The sequence below is a fragment of the Saccopteryx bilineata genome, chromosome 3 (assembly GCF_036850765.1).
Source record: "Saccopteryx bilineata isolate mSacBil1 chromosome 3, mSacBil1_pri_phased_curated, whole genome shotgun sequence".
In the NCBI taxonomy this organism is placed as follows: Eukaryota; Metazoa; Chordata; class Mammalia; order Chiroptera; family Emballonuridae; genus Saccopteryx; species Saccopteryx bilineata.
This window is the reverse complement of record NC_089492.1, coordinates 145,611,834-145,638,660: the sequence shown is the minus strand read 5'-3', so window position 1 is coordinate 145,638,660 and position 26,827 is coordinate 145,611,834. Positions and strand designations below refer to the sequence as shown.

General features: G+C 44.4%; 1 protein-coding gene across 2 annotated transcripts in view; it reads left to right on the top strand.

Moving 5' to 3' along the window:
* The window catches only part of POLR1A (RNA polymerase I subunit A), a 98,832-nt gene that overhangs the window by 11,423 nt on the left and 60,582 nt on the right, over positions 1–26,827 (top strand). Inside the window, exons 3-11 of one of the 2 annotated variants that reach the window (XM_066267605.1) lie at positions 24–173; positions 3,887–3,997; positions 5,179–5,264; positions 5,426–5,553; positions 20,807–20,893; positions 22,664–22,769; positions 23,066–23,228; positions 26,079–26,249; positions 26,378–26,500. In XM_066267605.1, the coding sequence (XP_066123702.1) occupies positions 24–173; positions 3,887–3,997; positions 5,179–5,264; positions 5,426–5,553; positions 20,807–20,893; positions 22,664–22,769; positions 23,066–23,228; positions 26,079–26,249; positions 26,378–26,500 (1,125 nt within the window). Of the gene's footprint in view, positions 1–23; positions 174–3,886; positions 3,998–5,178; positions 5,265–5,425; positions 5,554–20,806; positions 20,894–22,663; positions 22,770–23,065; positions 23,229–26,078; positions 26,250–26,377; positions 26,501–26,827 lie in introns of those variants that run through there. The other variant, XM_066267604.1, reaches the window with a different exon arrangement.

The following is a 26,827-nucleotide window of genomic DNA, read 5'->3' as shown; positions in this document are numbered from 1 at the left end:
TTCTTTTCATTTTTTCTCTTCAGAAACTCTACCTGCTGCTCCGGGGCTCCTGTTTAAACTGCCGCATGCTGACTTGCCCCCGGGCAGTGGTTCACCTCCTAGTCTGCCAGCTGAGAGTTCTGGAAGTTGGAGCCCTTCAAGCAGTGTACGAGCTGGAGAGAATTCTGAACAGGGTAGGTGGTGGTGGCTGTCATGGAAATCCCGGAAGCCACGGTGTGGGGGAAGAGGTGTTTTGCATGCTCTTCTTGAGAATAGTTAGCGGAGGGTTTGGTCTTCATATCTTGTCACTGGGTACCCCTGCTAGGTGTGGAAACATGAAGTCAAGGAAGTATTTGAGATGCATTAATGAAAACACATAAACCCATTGGGGAGCTCTTTTACCCTGGACTCAGGATCCAGTCAAGATCCATGCATTACTTTGGACTGCTACATCTTTGAGGTCTCTCTCTCTCTCTCTTTTTTTTTTTTTTTTTTTTTTTTACAGAGACAGAGAGTCAGAGAGAGGGACAGATAGGGACAGACAGGAAGGGAGAGAGATGAGAAGCATCAATCATTAGTTTTTCGTTGCAACACCTTAGTTGTTCATCGATTGCTTTCTCATATGTGCCTTGACCGCGGGCCTTCAGCAGACCGAATAACCCCTTGCTCAAGCCAGCGACCTTGGGTCCAAGCTGGTGAGCTTTGCTCAAACCAGATGAGCCCATGGTCAAGCTGGGGACCTCGGGGTCTCGAACCTGGGTCCTCGGTATCCCAGTCTGACGCTCTGTCCACTGCGCCACCACCTGGTCAAGCTTTGTGGTCTCTTAATGTAGGATGTTTTAGTACAGAAAATTCTTTTTTATGATACTGATTTTTTTTTTTTTTGGAGACCTTAACATTTTGTAGTAGTTCTTACATCCTGGATTTGACTGATTATTTCCTCTCTAGAATCACATCTTGGTAAGAATACAATCTCTGCTATATAGGATACTTTGTAGGATACTTTGCATTGGCCTCTTTTTAGGCCAACAGTACTGTTGCATTGTTCTACTGTTGATAATGCTTAGTTTAATTACTTGGATAAGATGGTGATCACCAGATCTCTCTATTGTAGAGCCTTTTTGTGTGTGTATGATTAATAATTGCTTCAGATTTTCTGGTGCATGGGAGGATGTGACAGCAGGAACGGAAGAGTGGCTGCATACAGGGAGGGGGATTGGTCAAGTAAGTACATGTAGTAAGGATAGTGACGGCCAGATTTTAAACTACCAAAGGAGTGAATAAGTTATAAATATATGAATGAGAGAAGACCCAGAAATAATCCTATAGTGTTGAGATGGAATTAAAAGTATCAGTGTGAGGGGTGTGTGTGTGTGTGTGTGTGTGTGTGTGTATGCACATATATTCTCTAGTGCTGTCTCTGAGAGGGTCTTGGAGTGCTGTTAGTGATGAGCACACCTAGTTTCTGTGTTTTGGCTTCTAAATACCATTCTCCACTAGAAGGGCTCTTTGGATAACTGGCTGATTCTAGGATAGGGCTGATGCAGAAAGTTTAAGGTGAAACTGGAATATCATGTACCAGAGAGCAAGTGTATTCAAAGAATGCTGAGGACATGTCAAAATGACACAGGGGCCATCTGGGAGGGCTCACACTGGCCAATCTAGAGCAGTTTGAGCATCAGAATAAATAACGATATTATAACCCAGTGAATAAAGTGGGATCCATGAAACCATGAGCTCATACTGATATGTGAATGAATGAACTGAAAGTTTAAGTAACAGGCCACTTAAACAGTATCCAAGTACTGCCCCCACACAAATAATCTTTTTTAATTACAAAAAGGAGGGAAAGAGTAACTTTACAGTGGAGAAGTCTCTGGGGCTCCTGTTTAAACTGCCACATGCTGACTTGCCCCAGGCAGTGATTCAACTCCTAGTCTGCCAGCTGAAAGTTCTGGAAGTCGGAGCCCTTCAGGCAGTGCATGAACAGTGATGTGGACCTCCTAACTCAGGGATCAAAGTGAACATCATCTGACTCAACAAATTGAAATTGTGGCCCCCATGATAAGATATGGTGAGAAGGGCAGAGTGTTGCTTCTGCCAGGGGTGCACCCTCTGACGCTAATCTCAAGGAGACATCACACACACCAGATTTAACCGCCTTTAATTCTTCAGAGTGTTAATGTCTTTAAAGTTAGACTAGGTGACCGATGGGGACTAAAGAGACATGACAAGTAAATGCAACAGGTGGCTCTGAACTGGGTATTTTTGCTATAAAGGACATTATTAGAGAGTGAGCAAAACTTGAATGGTGTCTGAGGATTAGGTGGTAGTAATTTATTAATGTTAATTTACTGTTTTTGATTATTGTATTGTGGTCTTTTTTTAATATAGGGAGAGAGAAAGAGGGATAGACAGACAGGATGGGAAAGAGATGAGAAGCATCAATTCTTTGTTGCAGTACCTTAGTTCATTGATTGCATTCTCATTTGTGCCTTGATGGGGGTGGGGGGGTGAGGGTGGGGCTTCAACTGAGCCAGTGACCCATTGCTCAAACCAGCAACCTTGGACTTCAAGCCAGCAACCTTTGGGCTTAAGCCGATGACCTCAGGGTTTCAAACCTGGGTTCTCAGCATCCCAGGCCAACGCTGTATCCTCTGTGCCACTGCCTGGTCAGGCTCTGGTCCTATTAGAGAGTGTCCTTGTTTGTAGAAAATGTTCACCCAAGAATCTGGTCATGATGGGACATTAGGCCAGGAACTTATTCTCAGATTGTTCAAGGGGAAGAGGTTTGTTGTATGTACTTGCATTTTCTCTGTGAGTTTGAGATATGTCAGTATAAAAATAAGTTATATTTTAAAAACCAATTAAGGAAACAGTTCAACATATCACCAGTAAGTATTAATGTTTGCTGAACTTCTGTAAAGTTCTTGTCAGATTAAGGAAACTTTTCTATCTCTATTTTGCTAAGATGGCTGAATGTTGAATTTTATAAAAAACTTTTTCTGTACCCACTGAAAGTTTCAGATAATTTTTCTAACAAGGTCACATGGTAAATTACTCAATTTCTTTTATCATGTTAAAGTAACTTTGGATTCTTGGTTCTCGATAATTGACCTTTTCAGTATGTTGCTGGATTTGATTTCCTAATACTTTGCTTAGGATTTTGCACCTTTGATCATGAGTGACAGTGGTTTGTAAACTTCCTTTCTCATATTGTCCTTTTGAGTTTGGCTACCTAGATTGCGTTGGCCTCACGAACTGAGTTAGAGACTTTGCTCTATCTTTAAAGTGCTCTGAGAGAGTTTGTGTGTGACTGGAGCCAGTACACCAGCAGGGGGTTGCCAGACTATTTCTCTTCAGTGGGTCTTCTCACAGCCAGCCAAGGTCTGGTCTTTGGCTCTCCACATCGAGAACAAAAGTATGAGATTACACCAGTGGACTTCTTATTGCTTCTGCCATGTACTCGGTGGTCTGGGACTGTCATAGTCCAGGTTCAAAGCCGATGGCTTGCCGGGCTGGCTGCCAGGCAATTGGAATCCAGGTGGTTCTGTTCAAGAGCTGGCTGTTTCCAACGGTGTAGCCCTGGGGGTTTCCAACGTCCTGTGTTTGTAGGGTACGATGTGGGAGGGAAGGTATCCTGTTAGATTATTGTCCTTGCACTAACTCTAGGCTTTGATTTCTGTCCCCTTCGTTGTTTGAGGCCTCCAAAATGAAAAGTTTAAAACTCCTGAGTTGGAAAATGTGTTTGAGGCCAGTGCCGCCATGTGTGACAGCTCCGGGAGCATCGTGGAGTGTGTTGGCGTCTTCCCCAGGGAGACGGGGCTGTACCGAGGGCTGCCTTGTGGTGCTGCTGATCATACTCTTGCTTTACTTTGACAATCTGGTTTTTCTCTCTGTTTTTCAGTTTCTGGAAGAAAACGCTGATCCTACTGCCTTTGAAATCCAGGAAGAATTAGAGCAACATACAACCAAAATTGTACAGAACAACCTCCTGGGATCCCAAGGCTCACATCATGTGCGTTATCTTGCTCTTCCTGCAACACTCGGTTTTCAGCAGTCATTCATAGACACCTTCAGTTTCCTGTCAGTGACCTGCGTTTGAATCCCAGCTTGGCCTTTTATGAGGCCTGTGACCTTGCAAGTTGTGTAACTGTTCCTGAGCCACTATGTCATCATATTTGAGGACTGCCTACAGGACTGACAAGAATATTAGTTGAAATTAGGTAGTTTAGGTCCAGCCTCCAGCAAAGTTCTGGCTTATAGTCTCACTTTGAGAATGAGGTTCTCGTTCTATTCTTCTTTCTCTCTGTAACACTGTAAACTACTGCTGCCTCCCTCTTCCTGTTCCCCCATAGCATCTGTGTCTTAACTTGTTCAGTGAATGAATGGTGTCAATAATCAGCCTGCCGGACTGACTTGAAATCTGATTCATGTCATGCCCAAGTTTTATACCAAAGATTCTGACTGAGGTGGTTTGAGTTGGTGCCCACATGGGTCTCATTTGCAGCTCAACGCAGAACCACTCATATAGCTTAACTGTGGATGCACTTTTCTCTGAACCCTGAGGTCCATCCGAGGGATGCACAGGGACGGTCCACCACCTGCATCCAGGAAGAGTTATTTTAAATTAAAGTTAGAGGAAACTACCACTTATTAAGTAGTCACTTCGTTCCAAGCCTGCCCTTCCTGCCACTGCCTTCCCCACTTATGATCTCTTTACTTTAGTCTAACGGCTTAGTGATGTTGTTACCTTTTTATAAACTTGCGTGTTATGAATGAGGAAACTTAAGGAAAGAAGTCAATCTAATTGTGATTTTTTGTGATAGCAGAGCTTGGCTGTATTAGGGTTCTGTGGAAATTTTTGTTTAAGAAAAGAGGTGGTTTCCTCTGATGTTTCAAAAAAAGGTGAAAAAAATCACAGATGGCCTGACCTGTGGTGGCGCAGTGGGATAAAGCGTCGACCTGGAACACTGAGGTCGCCGGTTCGAAACCTTGGGCTTGCCTGGTCAAGGCACATATGGGAGTTGATGCTTCCTGCTCCTCCCCCTTCTCTCTCTCTCTGTCTCTCTCTCTCACTCCTCTCTCTCTAAAAAAAAAAAATCAATAAATAAAATATTTAAAAAAAAAAAAATCACAGATGAATCCATACTACATTCTCTTCAGAAGGCACTGAGGCTCCCCACCTTGTTTTAACAGGTGAAAAATGTCTGTGAGAGCAGGAGCAAGCTCATCACTTACTTCTGGAGGACACACATGGGTGCCAAGCGGTGTCCCCACTGCAAGTGAGTGTCAGAGCTCTTTCCTGTTCCTGTCCTCCAGTGAGAAGCCTCTGGCCAATCACTCATGGCTGTTAGTAAATGTCCTGTTGAAAAAAAAATACAACCAAAAAATAAATATGCTATTGGTTTTTCCCCTCCTCAATCACAACTGTCCTCCTGTCCAGGACCGGGCGGTCCATTATCCGAAAGGAACACAACAGCAAACTGACAGTCATGTATCCTGCCATGGTGCACCGGAAGGCCGACCAGAAGGCCAACCAGAAGGCTGACCCGAAGGATGCAGAGCCTCTGGGTAAGCAGGTGGGCCCTGGGAGGTCCTCAGCTGCATTTCTCTGGTGGGGCCATCACGTGTTCCAGACTTCTATGCCTCATTGCTCAGTTGCATGTTTGTGGTGGGCAAGTGGTGGAGTTGTGTTCAGGCCCTTTGGGGCTGGAAGGGACCCTTGAGAGTGCCCAGCCTTGGCCTGTCACAGCTGATGGACTGGGCTGCACTATGAGGCAGTTCCCTGTGGGCTGAACAAGGTACCTCTTGCTACAGGTGGTGGTTTTATGAAAGATTTTTTTAGGAAAAAGTTAAGTAATATACTTAGCCAATATTTGGTTGTTTTTTGTTTGTTTGTTTTGTTTTTTTTAGAGAGAGACAAAGAGAGAGTCAGAGAGAGGGACAGACAGACAGGAACAGAGAGAGATGAGAAGCATCAATCATTAGTTTTTCGTTGCGACACCTTAGTTGTTCATTGATTGCTTTCTCATATGTGCCTTCACTGTGGGGCTACAGCAGACCGAGTAACCCCCTGCTCGAGCTAGTGGCCTTGGGTCCAAGCTGGTGAGCTTGCTCAAACCAGATGAACCCATGCTCAAGCTGGTGACCTCAGGGTCTCGAACCTCGGTCCTCCACATCCCAGTCCGACGCTCCATCCACTGCACCACTGCCTGGTCAGGCTATTTGTTTATTGTCAAAACAAATATGGATTTATTTTGATGTAAAATATAGGTAAGTTTTTTCTTTTTAGTTCATGGATTTCATTCTCAAATTTTTAGAATAAAAATACACAAAGTTAAGAAAGCTCAGATCACATATCATTATTTTTTTTAGAATATTAATGGTTTTACTTTTTTTTTTTTTTTTTTTTTACAGGGACAGAGAGAGGGATAGATAGGGACAGACAGACAGGAACAGAGAGAGACGAGAAGCATCAATCATCAGCCCTTGGCTACGACACCCTAGCTGCCCATTGATTGCTCCCTCATGTGCCCCGACCGCAGGCCTTCAGCAGACCGAGTAACCCCTTGCTCGAGCCAGCGACCCTGGGTCCAAGCTGGCGAGCTTTTTTGCTCCAGCCAGATGAGCCCGCGCTCAAGCCTGCGACCCCAGACACTCAAACCCAGGTCCTCTGCATCCCAGTCCGACACTGTATCCACTGTGCCACCGCCTGGTCAGGCTGGTTTTACTTTTTATAAAATTCAAAGCATATGAAAAATTTGGGGAGCAGAGCAGAAATACAACAATTAGTCAAATAGCTATCCAATTATCGCAGCACCACTTACTGATCAATCTACTTTTTCCTCCACTGATTTTTCTTTAATTAATTTATTGTGTTTACATAGAGTCTAGTGTTTCCCCGAATATATCCTACCCTCCCCCATGTTCCCTTGTACATCCCTCCCATCCAATCACCCTATCATTCCCTTTCCCTCTGTCAACTTTCTTTCTGGATCCTTTGATCCCGCCTCTGTCTCTATTCCGCTCCTCAGTTCATATTGTTCGTTGGATTCCTCAAATGAGTGAGGTCATATGATATTTTTCTTTCTCTGCCTGGCTTATTTCACTTAACATAATAGTTTCCAGGTCCATATATGTTGTCACAAAAAGTAGCATTTCCTTCTTTTTTATGGTCCCATAGTATTTCATTGTATATATGTACCACAACTTTTTAATCCACTCGTCCACTGACGGCCACTTGGGCTGTTTCCAGATCTTCGCTAGTGTGAACAATGCTGCCATAAACATGGGGGTGCATTTCTCCTTTTGAATCGTTGATGTAGCATTCGTTGATGTCGTGTCCCACATTCCTAAAAGTGGGATGGCTGGGTCAAAAGGCAGTTCGATTTTTAAGTTTTTGAGGAATCTCCATACTGTTTTCCACAGAGACTGCACCAGTCTGCATTCCCACCAGCAGTGCAGGAGGGTTCCCTTTTTTTTCTCCACATCCTCACCAGCACTTATTCTGTGTTGTTTTGTTGATGAGCGCCATTCTGACTGGTGTGAGGTGATATCTCATTATAGTTTTAATTTGGATTTTTCTAATGATTAGTGATGTTGAGCATTTTTTCATATGCCTATTGGCCATCTGTATGTCCTCTTTGGAGAAGTATCTATTCATTTCTTTTGCCTGTTTTTTGATTGGATTGTTTATCTTCCTGGTGTTGATTTTTACAAGTTCTTTATAAATTTTGGCTATTAACCCCTTATCAGATGTATTGTGGAATATGTTCTCCCATTGTGTGGTTTGTCTTTTTATTTTGTTCATATTGTCTTTAGCTGTGCAAAAGCTTTTTGGTTTGATATAGTCCCATTTGTTTATCCTGTCCTTTATTTAACTTGCCCGTGGAGATATATTAGCAAATATATTGCTGCGAGTGATGGAGAGCTTATTGCCTATGTTTTCCTCTAGGATGCTTATGGTTTCACTACTTACATTTAAGTCTTTTACCTATTTTGAGTTTATTTTTGGGAATGGTGTAAGTTAGTGGTCTAGTTTTATTTTTTTGCAGGTAGCTGTCCAAGTTTCCCAACATCATTTGTTAAAGAGACTGTCTTTTACTCCATTGTATGCTATTACCACCCTTGTCAAATATTAATTGTTCATAAAGGTGTGGGTTTATTTCTGAGTTCTCTGTTCTGTTCCATTGATCTGTGTGCCTGTCCTTATGCCAGTACCAAGAACATTGTTTTGAGTACAATGGCCTTGTAGTATAACTTGATGTCCGGGAGTGTGATACCACCCACTTTATTCTTCTTTTTCAAGATTGCTGAGGCTATTCGTGTTCTTTTTTGGTTTCATATGAATTTTTGGAATATTTGTTCTATATCTTTGAAATATGTCCTTGGTATTTTAATAGGAATTGCATTGAATTTATAAATTGCTTTGGGTAATATAGACATTTTAATGATGTTTATTTTTCCTATCCATGAACACGGTATATGCCTCCACTTGCTTGTATCTTCCTTGGCTTCTTTTAACAATGTTTTGTCATTTTTCAAGTACAAGTCTTTAACCTCCTTGGTTAAATTTACTCCTAGGTATTTTATTTTTTTTGGTTGCAATAGTGAAGAGGATTGATTCCTTAATTTCTCTTTCAGACAGATCATTGTTGGTGTATAAAAATGCCTCTGATTTCTGAGTATTAATTTTAAATCCTGCCACCTTGCTGAATTCATTTATCAGGTCCAGTAGTTTTCTGATTGAGACTTTAGGGTTTTCTATGTACGGTATCATATCATCAGCAATTAATGATAGTTTTACTTCTTGTTTTCCAATTTGGATGCCTTTTATTTCTTCTTGTCTGATTGCTGTGGCTAGAATTTCCAGAACTATGTTGAATAAGAGTAGTGAAAGGGGGCACATCTGCCTTTTCTTGACCTTAAGGGGATTGCTTTTAACTTTTGCTCATTGAGTATGATGTTGGCTGTGGGTTTGTTATAGATGGCCTTTATCATGTTGAGGTATGTTCCGTGTATTCCCACTTTGCAGAGAGTTTTGATCATAAATGGGTGCTGGATTTTATCGAATGCTTTTTCAGCATCTATTGATACTGTTATGTGGTTTTTGTTCTTCCTTTTGTTTATGTGATGAATCACATTGATTGATTTGCAAACATTGTACCAGCCTTGCCTCCCCAGAATAAATCCCATTTGATCATGATGTATGATTTTTTTTCAGGTATTGTTGGATCAGGTTTGCTAATATTTTGTTGAGAATTTTAGCATCTAAATTCATCAGGGATATTGGCCTATAGTTTTCTTTCTTTGTGTTGTCTTTGCCTGGTTTTGAAATCAGAATTATGCTCGCCTCATAAAAGGAGCTCGGAAGTTTTCCCTCCTCTTGAATTTTTTGAAATAGCTTGAGTAGGATAGGAGTTAGTTCTTCTTTGAATGTTTGGTAGAATTTGCTTGTGAAGCAATCTGGCCCAGGGTTTTTGTTTGTTGTGAGGTTTTTTGTTTTTGTTTTTTTTTTACAGAGAGAGGGATAGATAGGGACAGACAGACAAGAATGGAGAGAGATGAGAAGCATCACTTCTTTGTTGTGGCTCCTTAGTCGTTCAATGATTGCTCTCTCATACGTACCTTGACCAGGAAGCTACAGCAGACCGAGCGACCCCTTGCTCGAGCCAGCGACCCTATGCTCAAGTCAGTGAGCCTTGCTCAAACCAAATGAGCCCGTACTCAAGCCAGCAAATTCAGGTCTCGAACCTGGGTCCTCTGCGTCCCAGTCTGACGCTCCATCCACTGCGCCACCGCCTGGTCAGGCTGTTGTGAGTTTTTTGATAACTGTTTTGATCTCATTTGTTGTAATTGGTCTATTTAGGTTTTCTTATTCTTCCAGATTGATTTTTGGAAGATTACATTTTTCAAGGAATTTGTCCATTTCAGCTAGGTTGTCTAATTTTTGGCATACAGTTCTTCATAGTATTTTCTTACAATCCTTTGTATTACTGCTGTGTCCGTTGTTACTTCTCCACCCTCATTTCTAGTTTTATGTATTTGAATCCTTTCTCTTTTTTTCTTGGTGAGCCTGGGTAAGGGTTCATCGATCTTGTTTACTTTTTCAAAGAACCAGCTCTTGGTTTCATTGATTCTCTGTATTGTTTTTTTAGTCTCTATGTCATTTGTTTCTGCTCTAATCTTTAATATTTCTTTCCTTCTACTTTCTCTAGGCTTTACTTGCTGTTCTTTTTCTATTTCTTTTAGTTGCAGAGTTAAGTTGTTTATTTGAGCTTTTTCTAGCTTCTTAAGGTTTGCCTGTAATGCTATGAACTTCCTTCTCAGGACTGCTTTTGCTGTGTCCCATAAATTTTGAGTTGTTGTATGCTCATTTTCATTTATTTCAAGGAAATTTTTTATTTCTTTCTTGATCTTATTGTTGACCCATTGTTATTTAATAACATGCTGTTCAGTTTCCAAGTGTTTGAGTGTTTTTCAGTTTTTCTATTGTAGTTGATTTCTAGTTTCATGTCATTGTGATCAGAGAAGATGCTTGATACGGTTTCAATCTTCTTAAATTTGTTGAGACTTATTTTATGCCCTAATATGTGGTCTATCCTAGAGAATGTACCATGAGCACTTGAAAAGAATGTATATTCTGCTGCTTTAGGGTGGAAGGTTCTGAAGATATCTATTAAATCCAGTTGATCTAGTTTGTCCCTTAATTCTGCTGTTTCTTTTTTTTTTTTTTTTTTTTTGTATTTTTCTGAAGCTGGAAACAGGGAGAGACAGTCAGACAGACTCCTGCATGCGCCTGACCGGGATCCACCTGGCACGCCCACCAGGGGCGATGCTCTGCCCACCAGGGGGCGATGCTCTGCCCCTCCGGGGTGTCGCTCTGCCGCGACCAGAGCCACTCTAGCGCCTGGGGCAGAGGCCAAGGAGCCATCCCCAGCGCCCGGGCCATCTTTGCTCCAATGGAGCCTTGGCTGCGGGAGGGGAAGAGAGAGACAGAGAGGAAGGAGGGGTGGGGGTGGAGAAGCAAATGGGCGCTTCTCCTATGTGCCCTGGCCGGGAATCGAACCCGGGTCCCCCGCACGCCAGGCCGACGCTCTACCGCTGAGCCAACCAGCCAGGGCCTATTCTGCTGTTTCTTTATTAATTTTTTTTCTTGAGAATCTATCCATTGATGTTAGTGGGGTATTGAAATCCCCTACTATTATAGTATTGCTGTTGATCTCTCCCTTTATGTCCATTAAAATCTATTTATACAGTGTGTCCGTAAAGTCATGGTGCACTTTTGACCGGTCACAGGAAAGCAACAAAAGACGATAGAAATGTGAAATCTGCACCAAATAAAAAGAAAACCCTCCCATTTTCTGTAGGATGATGTGGCAGCATGTGCGTATGCACAGATGATGACGTAACACCGTACATACAGCGGAGCAGCCCACGGCCATGCCAGTCGAGATGTGGACAATACAGAGGAAAGTTCAGTGTGTTTTGTGGCTCGCTAAATTGAATTCGTGACCCAAGTGCAATGTGAATATCGGCGCGTTTATAATGAAGCGCCACCCCATAGGAATAACATTACTCGGTGGGATAAGCAGTTGAAGGAAACCGGCAGTTTGGTAGAGGCTATACTGGATAGCTACTTAAGGAGCCCTAAAAAATCTGCGTGAGCCCACATTGAACTGCACTGAATAGGTATGAAACTGGGAGAGTTTTCCTTTTATTTGGTGCAGATTTCATATTTCTATTGTCTTTTGTTGTTTTCCTTTGACCAGTCAAAAGTGCACCATGACTTTACGGACACACTGTATTTAGCCGCTCCTATATTAGGTGCATATATATTTATAATGGTTATCTCTTTCTGTTGGATTGCTCCCTTTATGTAGTGACCTTCTTTATCCCTTACTATAGTCTTTGTTTTAAAGTCTATTTTGTCAGATATAAGTATTGCTACCTAATTTTTTTCATTTCCATATGCATGGAATACTTTTTCATCCTTTTACTTTCAGTGTATGTGTATCTTTTGTTTTGAGGTGGGTCTCTTGTAGACAGCATTTGTACAGGTCCTGTTTTCTTATCCATGCAGCTATCCTATGTCTTTTGATTGGAGCATTTAATCCATCTACATTTAAGGTTATTATTGATATGTAGTTGTTTATTGCCATTTTTTCTTTAAATCTATCTTCCTCTTTTACTATATATATATATATATATATATATATATATTTCCCCCCACACACACTTTTGTTTTGTTTACAACAGGCCCCTTAATATTTCTTGTAGCATTGGTTTGGTTGTGATAAATTCCTTGATTTTTTTTTTGTTGGGAATCTTTTTATTTCTTCTTCAATTTTAAATGATAGTGTTGCTGGATAAAGAAGTCTTGGTTGTAGGTTTGTAGGTTCTTGTTCTGCATTACTTTGAATATTTCTTGCCAATCTCTTTTGGCATCAAGTGTTTCTGTTTAGAATTCAGATGTCATTCTTATGCCTATTCCTTTGTAGGTGATTGACTGTTTTTCTCTTACAGCTTTTTATTATTCTTTCTTTATTTCTTAGCTTTGGTATTTTGATTATGTTATGTCTTGGTGTGGGTCTCTGTGGTTTTTTTTTTTCTAAGGATTTTTTAAAAATTTATAAATAAATTTTATTAATTTTAATGGGGTGACATTAATAAATCAGGGTACATATATTCAAAGAAAACATGTCCAGGTTATCTTGTCCTTCAATTATGTTGCATACCCATCACCCAAAGTCAGATTGTCCTCCGTCACCTTCTATCTAGTTTTCTTTGTGCCCCTCCCCCTCCCTCTGTGTTCTTTTTTAATGGTGTTCTCTCTTCTTCTTGAGCTTGTGTGACTCTTTCCTGCATCAATTTAGGGAAAATTTCAGTTATAAATTCTTCAAAGAACTTCTCTAGTTCTTGTTCTTTCTCTTCTCCTTCAGGAACCCCTATTATGCGGATAATGTTTCTTCTCGTGTTGTCACATAGCTCTCCTAAAGTTTCCTCAGACTTTTTGACCCTGATTTTCTGTTTCTGTGCTTTCTCTTATCTTGTCCTCTTAAGTCTAGATTCACTCCTCTGCTTCATCCAGCCTGCTTTTAATTCCTTCTGGTGTAGTCTTCATTTCTGATATTATGTTTGTTATTTCTGTCTGGTTCTTTATGATTCCATGTCCTTTTTTTTTTCTTTTGTATTTTTCTGAAGCTGGAAACGGGGAGAGACAGTCAGACAGACTCCTGCATGCGCCCGACCGGGATCCACCCGGCACGCCCACCAGGGGCGACGCTCTGCCCCTCTGGGGCGTCAATCTGCCGCGACCAGAGCCACTCTAGCGCCTGGGGCAGAGGTCAAGGAGCCATCCCCAGCGCCCGGGCCATCCTTGCTCCAATGGAGCCTCGGCTGCGGGAGGGGAAGAGAGAGAGAGAGAGGAAGGAGGGGGAGGTAGAGAAGCAAATGGGCGCTTCTCCTATGTGCCCTGGCCAGGAATTGAACCCAGGTCTCCCGCACGCCAGGCCGACGCTGTACCGCTGAGCCAACTGGCCAGGGCTATCCATGTCCTTTTTTATTTATTTATTTATTTATTTATTTATTTATTTATTTATTTATTATTTCCATGTCCTTTTTTTTTTTTTTTTTTGTATTTTTCTGAAGCTGGAAACGGGAAGAGACAGTCAGACAGACTCCCGCATGCGCCCGACCGGGATCCACCCAGCACGCCCACCTGGGGGCGACGCTCTGCCCACCAGGGGGCAATGCTCTGCCCCTCCGGGGCGTCGCTTCTGCCGCGACCAGAGCCACTCTAGCGCCTGGGGCAGAGGCCAAGGAGCCATCCCCAGCGCCTGGGCCATCTTTGCTCCAATGAAGCCTTGGCTGCGGGAGGGGAAGAGAGAGACAGAGAGGAAGGAGGGGGTGGGGGGTGGAGAAGCAAATGGGCGCTTCTCCTATGTGCCCTGGCCGGGAATTGAACCCGGGTCCCCCGCACGCCAGGCTGACGCTCTACCGCTGAGCCAACCGGCCAGGGCCTTCCATGCCCTTTTTTTTTTTTTTTTTTCACCTTTCTGAAGCTGGAAACAGGGAGAGACAGTCAGACAGACTCCCGCATGCGCCCGACCGGGATCCACCCGGCACGCCCACCAGGGGGCGACGCTCTGCCCACCAGGGGGCGATGCTCTGCCCATCCTGGGCGTCACCATGTTGCGACCCTCCTGGGTGTCGCCATATTGCGACCAGAGCCACTCTAGCGCCTGGGGCAGAGGCCACAGAGCCATCCCCAGCGCCCGGGACATCTTTTGCTCCAATGGAGCCTTGGCTGCGGGAGGGGAAGAGAGAGACAGAGAGGAAAGCGCGGCGGAGGGGTGGAGAAGCAAATGGGCGCTTCTCCTATGTGCCCTGGCCGGGAATCGAACCCGGGTCCTCCGCACGCTAGGCTGACGCTCTACCGCTGAGCCAACCGGCCAGGGCCTTCCATGCCCTTTTTGATGCTTACAATTTTTTTTTTTTTTTTTTTTTACTCAGGTGTTCGTTAAGTCCATCCATTGTAGCTTTGAGATCCTTAAGCATCCTAACAATCACTATTTTATACTCTGCATCTAGTAATTTGATTATTTTCGATTCATCCAGGACTTTTTCTGAGGATTTATCTTGTTGAAGCATATGACTTATTCTTCTGTGCTTTCCTATTATGTATGACTTGTAGGCTTGCCAGTTGTGGTCTTCTTACCTGGTAGAGCCACTTTCAAGTCTTGATTTATTTGTTTTCTTTTTAGTTTTCTTAACTGGGTGGTAATCTTGTTTACTGATCTCAGCAAGGGGCTTAGTTGAAACTGTATCTTGGAATGCAGTGGGTGTAACCTCTGAGACTGAAGGTGTGATCTGTCAGCTACTCTCCAGGGGTGGGATGCTTTCTCAGCTTCAGTAGGGGGAGGTGTATCTCATATCTCCATGGAGACTTGAGTTACTGCTCCTCCTCCTCACTTCTGGTTTTTCAGCTGTGTCTTTTTGCACTGATTGGAGCTGGAGAGCTTTGGGGAGGTGGGTCACCTGGAACCACTTTAGGCTTGTGCTGTGTTGAGGGATCAACCCCTCCCCCAGCTATGGCCACCTCTGCACTGGATGAGTCAGCTTCTCAGGTCATCCCATACATTCCTCTGACCCTGACTGTCTCTCTCTTCCCACTTCCCTTTTTGAAGACAAGCCAGTCCTCTCAGTCCACCTCATTCCCAGGTCTCCAGGCAAGTGGCTGTGAGCGATATTTTCTGCTCTTTTCCTTGTAACGAGAGCCCTTTTGGGCTCTCAGCCTCACTGTCCCTTCGCTCCTGGAAGCAGGGGAGCCCCCACCACACCTCCGCACTCCCTACCAGGCTGGGTGTGGCTTCTTCTTTGCTCCTTGGTTTTTGAGACCTCTTCTTTTAATCCAAAGTTGGTTTTTCACGCTGACTGTTCCTAAATTAATTTGTAGTCCAGTTTGGTGATGTGAGCTGGGAGTCTGTGCGTCTGCCTACTCCACTGCCATCTTGGTAGTTCCAAATGTAGGTGTTTTTTTTTTTTTTTTTTTTTTCCTGAAGCTGGAAACGAGGAGAGACAGTCAGACAGACTCCCGCATGCGCCCGACCGGGATCCACCCGGCACGCCCACCAGGGGGCGACGCTCTGCCCACCAGGGGGCGATGCTCTGCCCCTCTGGGGTGTTGCTCTGTTGCGACCAGAGCCACTCTAGCGCCTGGGGCAGAGGCCAAGGAGCCATCTCCAGCGCCCGGGCCATCTTTGCTCCAATGGAACCTCAGCTGCAGGAGGGGAAGAGAGAGACAGAGAGGAAGGAGAGGGGGAGGGGTGGAGAAGCAGATGGGCACTTCTCCTGTGTGCCCTGGCCGGGAATCGAACCCGGGACTTCTGCACGCCAGGCTGACACTCTACCACTGAGCCAACCGGCCAGGGCCCAAATGTAGGTAAGTTTTAAAGAATACCTGAGAGTGGTCAAAGAACATTAGCACCTCCTGCAGACTGCTGGTGGCTGCCCGCTCAGTGCCTGGGATTGAGTGTCCCTCCAGCTCACCCTGCCCTTGGGGTACTTACATTTTTTAAAGGTGCCCAATATTTTCTTCTGCACCTTGGGCCTCAACCAACCTCAATCTGCCTCTGGTGCCTACAGTATAGTACATGCTCGATAGATGTTAACGGACCATTCTTTTTTTTTTTTTTTTAACAGAGTCAGAGAGAGGGATAGACAGGGACAGACAGACAGGAACGGAGAGATGAGAAGCATCAATCTTTAGTTTTTTGTCTCGCGTTGCGATACCTTAGTTGTTCATTGATTGCTTTCTCATATGTGCCTTGACCACGGGCCTTCAGCAGACCGAGTAACCCCTTGCTCGAGCCAGCGACCTTGGGTTCAAGCTGGTGAGCTTTGCTCAAACCAGATGAGCTCACGCTCAAGGTGGCAACCTTGGGGTTTCGAACCTGGGTCCTTGGCATCCCAGTCCAACGCTCTATGCACTGCGCCACCGTCTGGTCAGGCAACGGACCATTCTTATTGGATGGTCAACGTGCCAGGGTGGGCAAAGCATCACCTGTGATTGGCACTCGCTCTGCTACTTATTCTGAGTAGGTCTAGCAGTGACGCAGTCTTATTACAGAAGGCCGCTTCCTGGAACTTCAGTTTCTAACTTGATATAGTGGTGGTAATAAAAGCCCTTTCCCGGAGTTTAGGAAATTTCAGGTGTGAAAGTCTATAGCAGTTGTGACTAAACTTGATTCCAGAGCTTGAGAATTTGGAGGAAGCAGGGAAATAAGTTTTCTTCCTCGAGATACATAATCTATTTCACATTTGAGGACTCTGGCAAGGAGTAGAGTAAATGTCTTAGTCTATTTGGGCTATTATAACAAAATACCGTAGACTGGATGCACATAAACAACATTTGTTTATTTCCCACAGTTTTGGTTTCTGGGAAGTCCAAGATAGGGGTGCTGGGAAGTTGAATGTGTATTAAGGGCCCAATTCCTCGCTGATAGCCCACTTCTCCCTATAACCTCACATTGCAGAAAGGGGCATGGGAGCTCCCTGGGCTCTTTTTTTTTTTTTTTCTTTTTTTTTCATTTCTCCGAAGCTGGAAATGGGGAGGCAGTCAGACAGACTCCCGCATGCGCCCCAACGGGATCCACCTGGCATGCCCCCAGGGGGCGACGCTCTGCCCCTCTGGGGTGTCACTCTGTTGTGTCCAGAGCCATTCCAGCGCCTGAGGCAGAGGCCACAGAGCCATCCCCAGCACCCGGGCCATCTTTGCTCCAATGTAGCCTCGCTGCAGGAGGGGAAGAGAGAGACAGAGAGGAAGGAGAGGGGGAGGGGTGGAGAAGCAAATGGACGCCTCTCCTGTGTGCCCTGGCCAGGAATTGAACCCGGGACTCCCGCACGCCAGGCTGACGCTCTACCGCTGAGCCAACCGGCCAGCTCTTTTATACAGGCATCAGTCCCATTCATGAGATTCTGTCCTGGTGACCTAATCACCCTCAAAGGACCACCTTCCAATACCATCACCTTGGAAGTTAGGATTTCAACTCATGAAATTTGTAGCATTTAGACCATTGCAGTAGCAAATTGGTTTATTACTTGAAAAAAAATCTTTTACTTTAGATTAATTTTAGATTTATAGAAGGATTGCAAAGTTAGTACAACGTTCCCATATACTTTTTATTTGGTTTGCTCTAATGTAGCATCTTAGATCACCCTGGTGCATTTGTAAAAACTAAGAAATTAATGTTGGTATACTACTTTTTTTTTAAGTGAGTGGCGAGGAGGCAGAAAGACTCCCGCATGCACCCCAACCCGGATCCACCCAGGAAACCCCTTCTGGGATTGATGCTCTCCCTGTCTGGGGCCAGTGCTCTGTGGATCGGTAACCAAGCTATTTAAGTGCCTGAGGTGAGGCCATGGAGCCATCCTCAGTGCCTGGGAACAACTTGCTCAAACCATTCAAGCCATAGCTGTGGGAGAAGGAGAGAGAAAGAGAGAAAGGGAGAAAGGGTAGAAGGAGGGGTGGCAAAGCAGATGGTCGCTTCTCCAGTGTTTCTTGACTGGGAATTGAACCCGGGACTTCCACATGCCGGGCTGATGCTCTGCCATTGAGCCAGCTAGCCAGGGCCAAAAGTAAGAAATTAACATTGGTATACTACTTAATGTTAATGGAACTACAGGCTTTATTTGAATTTTTCTATGTTCTTTTTATGTTTTAAGATCCAATCCAGAATACCACACTGCATTTAAAAAGCCTATTTAACTTTGTTTAGTGGTTTCTGGTTAACCACAGGATAAATTTTCCTACACTTACCTATAAATAGTTCTTAAAACAATTTTTAAGGCTGGGAATTACTGCTCTATTCCTTAGTGCGCTTTAGAAAATGTTCACAAATTGAGAACAATGATGGTCAGAATTCTAGAAGGTCAGAATTTCTTTGGGGCAAATAACCTGCAGTTAAGTGGCTTTTCAGTGTCTTTATCAGATTTGTTTTTTGAAGTAATATTTCACTGCAACTGCGAGAATATGATGTTGCCAACCAAAAGTCTGCATTGGAATCAAGCCAACAGTGTCTTCCATGAGTCTCTGATTGGATTTTTAGTATTTTACTAGCATTTATTTTGGGGCATTCAGCCTCATGCTAAGAAACATGTGGCGGCTAAGCACAGTGCCAAGGTGCCACAAGGAGACCATGTGGCTTCCGTTCTCAGAGGAGGCTACAAGAGAGCCAGGGAGCAGGTGATGTAGAATCAGGTGAACTAGGGCCTGGCCATATTCCTGGTACCAAAGAGAGCCACGTAGTGACTGTGCCTCAGTGGTCCCCACAAAGTCCAGGGAGCAGGTGATGTAGAATCAGGTGAACTAGGGCCTGGCCATATTCCTGGTACCAAAGAGAGCCACGTAGTGACTGTGCCTCAGTGGTCCCCACAAAGAGATCTTCCTGGAAGCTTATGGAATGCTAAACACCCTCCAGAGGGCTCCTTAGGCCCCACAGTTCACACTAGCTTTTTAAAATGAGAATTCTTGTAGCCAAAATGCTCCACCTACTGTGACCCAGTCTTCCCCAAGTTATTTGACCTTCCAACCCCCTTTTGCACGTGGCAGATCTTAGAGCTAAATAAAACACATGGTAGGGATGTTCTGAACTCCCATCGAGGCAGATTTCATTTTGGCAGGGGTGCAACCCATGTGAGGTGGTGCTTCCTGCAGGTCTCCTTTGATTGGACAACCACAGCCTGCCTTCAGAAGGTGAAAGTGATGGGGGCACTTCTCGTGGCAACAGGCCTGGGACAGGAGCTGGAGAGCACTGCCCGCTCCAGCTGATCCTCCTCAGCCTTTCAAGCCTGTTTAATAGGAAATACAGCTCAGATAGTTGTTTCTAAAAATACCCTCAAGTTATTCTTTAGGTTAATGGGGTCTTTTTTCTTCTTCTTCTGAACTTACTATGGTTTGTTTATTCCTGAATAACCAAAACATAGTCAAAGCCCCTTTATTGCACACCCCCACTTTCTTCAGTTGCATTAACTGGTTGAAATACTTTTAAAGGAATCAAAATGTTAAATGTGCAGCCTCCTTGACCTAGCAGTTTTGCTTCTATGACTTTGTCCTGAGACTACCCACAGTGTTGTTTAAAATTGGAAATGGCTTACATTCCTATTAATAGACAATAGTTAACTAAAGATGGTATATCTGGTCATTGTTATCCAAGTGACTGATTTCTCTAAGAACTTGTGATAACACATCCTCTGCAAATGGTAAGAAAACTAATTGGAGTTTGAATAAAGCTGCATTTTACAATTATAGAAAAAGGCAAAAAAAAATGAAGTTAAGTATAATCTTAGGATTTTTTAAACATGTATACTCAAGCCAGTGACTATGGATGGAGTTCCTGCCCTGATAAGTACATAAAAAGGGAAAACTGAGTAATATTTTATTTTCATAAATGTGTCCTATAAGAGGTTGATAGTTTTGAGCCTAGACGGTCACATTACTTACACCTTTGTTAGCCATCTGAGTGCCTGGAGCCTCTTGAATGGCAGCCCAGGTTTGACTTCTGACCGACCCTGGGTTAGCTGATCGTGCCCCAGAGTGATCTTGCTTGGTATGAAAAGCCAAAACCAATCTGCTCCTTACACAACAGCATGACATACGTGTTTATACCCCTAAAAATGTTTGTGCTTATTTATCAATTCTATTTCTGTGAACCTGTCTCATAAAAGCCATGTGCATGCAGTTGTTTATCATAATGTTACTTGTAATAGTAAAAAACCAAGGTTGACCCACATGTCCAAGTGTGGGAATATGGTTAAAGCACTTATGAAAATATCTTCTCTGCAGAATATCATGCAGCTACTAAAAATTACTGTCAGGCAAAACCTTTGTGGTAACACGTAGGCATGCTCATAAGAGGACACTGAATGAACAAAGTAGTATGCAGAGTAAATCTACAGTTAACATCACAGTGATATAACATTTTGTTTAAACCGAAGGACTGCAAAAGAATATATAAATGTGATAATAGTGATATAATGTCATATAGTGGCAGGTGATTTTTTTCTTTTGCTCTATTGATTTTATATGTAGTTATATTGTTTTCATGACTTTAGAAATTAGATTAAGGGAGAAAGTATTCAGAGCTAAGAATATGTTGTCCTAGAGTTTGATTTTTTTTGATTAATTTTAATGGGGTGACATTGATAAAGTTTGATTTTTATGATCAAATTGCAGGCTTGGCAGGGTGGGGAGAAAGAATTGATAAGTGCCATTACAGAAGGCGTGCCTGGAATTGACCTTTGCTTTGATTCCCCTCTGCTGCAGGAATTGAAGACGCTCTGATGGGGAAGCGAGGGTACCTGACACCCATCAGTGCACGGGAGCATCTTAGTGCCCTTTGGAAGAATGAAGGTGCTAAAAAAATAACTCTTGATCTTTCCCTGGCTTTGATTTCCTGGACTCAGTTACCCTGCCTTATTATTTTTGGTTTTCAAAGTTGTAGTTATTGTAGATCTCTCCTGAACTCAATTCACAGGTTTGAGTCTGGCTTCAGGCTTCACTGTCATTGATGCCTTATAGAGGGGAGGTGTCATACCTCGAACAATGAAGGTTTCCATGGAAATTCCTTCTGTGAATCAAAAGGGAATTCTAGCCCTTGCCGGTTGGCTCAGCGGTAGAGCGTCGGCCTAGCGTGCGGAGGACCCGGGTTCGATTCCCGGCCAGGGCACACAGGAGAAGCGCCCATTTGCTTCTCCACCCCTCCGCTGCACTTTCCTCTCTGTCTCTCTCTTCCCCTCCCGCAGCCAAGGCTCCACTGGAGCAAAGATGGCCCGGGCACTGGGGATGGCTCTGTGGCCTCTGCCCCAGGTGGTAGAGTGGCTCTGGTCGCAACATGGCGACGCCCAGGATGGGCAGAGCATCGCCCCCTGGTGGGCAGAGCGTCACCCCATGGTGGGCGTGCCGGGTGGATCCCGGTCGGGCACATGCAGGAGTCTGTGACTGTCTCCCTGTTTCCAGCTTCAGAAAAAAGAAAAAAAAAAAAAAAAAGGGAATTCTAATAGGTGTTTTAAAGTAGGATTTCTATGTTTTAATTCCCTTCGTAAAGGAAAATCCTTCATTCCCTTTTGAGTGTCTAACAAGAGCTATGCAGTGTATCCACGGGCACGTTACCCACCTGAGAGTATATCCGGAACCGTGGATATGACCATTGTGTAAGGGCAGGCACTTACAAACGAGAATATTGCTAAAGGTATAAGTTATGTCAGGGGTAAAGAACACTCAAATAGTGTGGTGGCTTGTGTGGCTGGCCCTAATGCGTTTTATCCTCTGTAGCATTTTTTTAAGGTCACTGTAAACTTAAAACAATCACTTGAAATCTGTAGAAGATACCTCTTAGCAGCATCAGTGTGAGTGGTTTTTCTGTGTTTAAGAAGGCTAACATTTTTTTGACTTGATTTTTTTTTCTTTCCATATTTCAAATACATGTTTTATAAATACCAAAGTAATTGTGTATGTGTGTGTATAAGTCTGAAACAAGTGACAATCTTCATTTCCCACCCCTGCCCATTGCAGCCTGGGCTAATCACTATCGTCCTTGTAGTGCCCATCCTTACACCGTCCTCTCATCTGCATGCAGCCTCTTAATACCCAGAGGCTTTTTTGTCGTTTTCTTTTTTTTTTTCTTTTTCTTTTCCAAGTGAGAGGAGGGGAGATAGAGAGACAGACTCCTGCATGTGCCCTGACTGGGATCCACCCAGCAACCCCGTCTGGGACTGATGCTCTACCCATCTGGGGCCATGCTCGCAACCAAGCTATTTTTAGTGCCTGAGGTGGAGGCTCCAGGGAACCATCCTCAGCACCTGGGGCTGATGCTATGGAACTAATCAAGCCATGGCTGCGGGAGGTGCAAAGAAAGAGGGGGATAGGGATGGAGAAGAGATGGTCACTTCTGTGTGCCCTGATTAGGAATTAAACCTGGGACAACCACATGCCAGGCCAATACTCTTACCACTGAGCCAAGTGGCCAAAGGCTGTTTTCTCATTTTCATAAAGAAAAATGAGATCCTAGTCTACATATTGTCTCATATGCTGGGTTTTTTCTTTTTTCACTTAGTAAAAGATTTTATGCACACATGCTATAACGTAGACTTAAATGATCATTTTGGTTCGTTTCAAATACAGGATTCTTTCTGAATTTCCTTTTTTCGGGACTGGAAGATGTTGGCATGGAATCTAGATTCAATCCCACTATGTTCTTTCTGGATTTCTTGGTGGTGCCACCCTCAAGGTAATGGCCTTTAATTGACTTTATTTTGCTTGAAACAGCATCTTGAGTAGTTGAATGATGATGTGGAAGAGGATGGAAGGGCCCAGGGCCCTGAGAAATAGAGCAGCAGTTTTGCCCCCAGGTTGCACATGATGGGAGTATTTTCCTCTCCATCTGTCCTGAATATAGCAGGAATGTTGCTTGTTCTTTGAGTGTGGTGGGATTTGGGTTGTGTAAAGTAGGGAAGGGTGAGAGGCTGAAGAACATGACCCTTCCCCCACACGAATTGTTCACTGACTCCATGTGTCCCCCTGCAGGTACCGTCCTGTCAATCGCCTGGGGGACCAGATGTTTACCAATGGCCAGACGGTGAACTTGCAGGCTGTCATGAAGGACGTGGTTCTGATCCGAAAGCTTCTGGCGTTGATGGCCCAAGAACAGGAACTGCCATGTGAGGTGGCAGCACCTGCCACAGATGAGGTCGGGGCTGTCTTGGAGCTGATGTCATAAATACACATGCTTAATTCTGACTTTCTGCAGTGGGCGAGAATGCTGTGGGTATGGGGGTACAGGCTGAGAATTGTGTAGAGGTGCCTGTGGGCTGTCAGTTGGGGGAAGTGTAAGTACTATCAGGAGCAAAGCATGGTCTGAGCACTGAAAGGTCTGAGTTGACACCCATGACCTTGGTTGAGTTGCTTTGATTTTGTGGGCTCATCTCTGTAACATGGGTAGGGTTTATCATGAGATTTTACACCTAGGCTGTTGTGGCCACCTGCCCTTGGCAGCTCTAGAAAAAGAGGTCTCTTCTCTTGGGCTCTAAGAATGTTTCTCCTGGATTACAGTATTAGATCCTGAATCACCTAGCTCTGTTTTTGGCTCATTAGTATCTCCAGGGTTGGGGTCAAGAAGGTAGTGTTGTAGATTCTAGGAATTTCCCAGACTAGGATTATTAGGTTTGGGGCCTCGATTTTCTCATAAAAGATGGAGCCTGAATTCAGTTTTCCCATTTCAGCAAGCATTTCTCAAGCCCTTCACTGTGCCAAGTCTTTTTTTTAAATTTATTTTTAAATTTTTATTTTATTTTATTTTATTTTATTTTTACAGAGACAGAGAGAGTCAGAGAGAGGTATAGACAGGGACAGACAGACAGGAACAGAGAGATGAAAAGCATTAATCATGAGTTTCTTGTTGCACATTGCAACACCTTAGTTGTTCAGATTGCTTTCTCATATGTGCCTTGACCACGGGCCTTCAGCAGACTGAGTAACCCCTTGCTCGAGCCAGCGACCTTGGGTCCAAGCTGGTGAGCTTTGCTCAAGCCAAATGAGCCAGCGCTCAAGCTGGCGACCTCGGGGTCTCGAACCTGGGTCTTCTGCATCCCAGTCTGACGCTCTATCCACTGCGCCACCGCCTGGTCAGGCTGTGCCAGGTCTTTAGTGCCTATAAAGAAGGTTTGTTGAGGTCACTGAAATCCTTCCCAGCTCTCAGATGCCCGCTGTCTGGACGCAGTTAGGATGGGCTTTCTCATGCTTAAGTGTACTGTACTGGCTTGAGTGTACTGCTGGGATAGTCCTGCTACCAACTAGGCCCGACACCAGGTGGCGCCAGTTACTTGTCCTAGACACTCACATTCTCGGTTACCCAGCCTTTCTGCATGGGGCTTTCTTTAATTTTGCCTAAGTTTTCTTAGCTGCAGTGTAGGTATGCTTGTAAGAATCCTCACTATGAGAGGAATCTGCCATCTTCAAGCCCTTGTCCAGTTTGGAGGAGAAAGCCATGGGCGAGCCAAGTCCAATGACCAGGGAGAAGAACTTTATGTTGATATAAGTCCCTTAAAAATAAGGCAGCCCTTTGTCAAAAAGAAAAAAATAAGTAAATAAAAGCTGAGTGTCTGAAGAAATAAGCAGTACCCTCTCTGATTCCAAAGGTCCTTGTTACCTGAAGTCACAGTGCCCTCTTTCTACCTGATTAATAGGATGTGATAGTTCTTCCCCAACTTGCTTCCCACGTTCCATTCGCATGGCCGTCCTCCCATGACTCGTGATTGCCTGGTGTGGGCCAGGCACTGTTCTAGGCACTGAGAATACCCAGTGAAGCAGTCTCTCCTTCATAAGTAATCACATGACCCTGAGTCAGGTCATGCCACTGCAGTGAGTTAGGCTGACAGGGCCCCGTCATCATACAGGTGGCCATCTCTTCCTGCTTCAGCCAGAGCAGAAAATACATCTGCCCTTCCTATAACTAAGGAAGACCCTCTTTTCCTCAGGTCGAAGACAAGCCTACTTCCATCATTAGTGGGTTCCACAACATTCTCATTTACCGCATCTTCACCCACTCTCCGAGCCCCCTCCCCCAACACACTGATGGGCTTCTTCTCTCATCTGACCCATACTGAGGGACATGGGACCATCTGTCTGTCTCCTGTGCCCAGCTAGATGGGGCCAGTTGGTGGCTGGACAGTGTCAGTAGGTGGTGCTGTAAGGCTTAAGGCCTCAGGGCCTGTCTCCTAGGCAGGTAGGGGGAAGTGGAGGAGGCAGAGCCAGGGACAGAAAAGGATTGGTTGAATATTCCAATGAGGCTTGGAAATCAGCCAGTCACTCGACAGATTCTGTTTGGGGACCCACATCCTAATTGATGACATGGAAAGTTGTATGGCAAACATTTTTCCTTTTAAGAAATTTTCCATCTGCATTTTTATAAGCGCTTTGGATCAAGTTTTTCCAAGACCATATAAATAAAGTTGACACTCCATATGAGAATTCATTATCTGGCAAGATAACAGTTTCATAAAAAGTATAGATGTGGAAGAATTTCAAGGGTTGCCTTAAAAATTAGATAATGAAGGACTTCAGCACCTGATGCTAATAGTTTGATGAAATAAGCTACCATGTTGGAGAAGCCCACATGTCAAATAATTAAAGGTGGCCTCTGGTCAACAGCTGACTAGGAACTGAGGCCTTCAGCCTGGCAGCCCTTGAGAAACTGAATTCTGCCAACAACCCTGTCAACTGAGAGTTAGTTCCTTCCCCAGCGAACCTTCAGATGAGAGCCCAGCACTGGCTGGCGGCATCACAGCCCAGAGACACTGAAACGGGAAAGTCAGTCCCTGACACACAAACTGTGAGATAATAAATGTGTGTTGATGGAAAAGAAAAGAAAGGAGCCTGCTTATAAATTAATTTTACTACTGGAAAGAGATGGGCTGGGAAATACGTAATGGGGCTGATGTTTAGTTGATGCATACTGACACTAGGATGTGAAAGAAGTAAAACCAAGCCTGGGTTTTTTTGAGGTTTTCCATTGTGCCTGTTTTCTTGGTTGTTTTGCCAGGAAAAGGACTCTTCGGTTGTGATGGACCAATCCTTCCTGAGTATGCTTCCAGGCCAGTCCCTCACAGACAAGCTGTACAACATCTGGGTTCGCCTTCAAAGCCATGTCAATATCGTGTTTGATAGTGAGATGGACAAATTAATGGTGGAAAAGTACCCTGGCATTAGACAGGTGAGCAGTAAGTTGGAACTCCATTGCTAGCTGAAGGGTTAATTAATAAACATTTGTGTTGAAACAAAATAATCAACATACTTGATTTTTTTTAATGCTTTCTTTGGATCCCCTCTTCCCCCATAAAGATCCTGGAGAAGAAGGACGGCTTATTCCGAAAGCACATGATGGGAAAGCGAGTAGACTACGCAGCCCGTTCTGTCATCTGCCCAGACATGTACATCAACACCAACGAAATAGGAATCCCCATGGTGTGTGCGGAGGGCTTCGTGTGCTACTGTTGGGTGGCAGGTGGGGGTGTTGAGGAGGGCTGGGGCAAGGTGGGTGGCAGATTGAGGTGACTTAGGTGGGGACAGCTTCTGCCTTGTCCTGGATCAGTTGTTTGGAGGGGATGCGAGGCTGTGCGGTGGCGTTGCTCTCCTTGCGAGTCTGCAGACACCTACCTTTGAGGAGACCCTCTTCCAGGGCAGCAGGGAGCTGATGGCAGCGTGTTCCACAACCTCGCCTGCATGTCTTCCTTCTGCCCATCTTAGCCTGGTTTTTACACGTTCCTAGTTGAAGTGGCTACATGGCAGAGA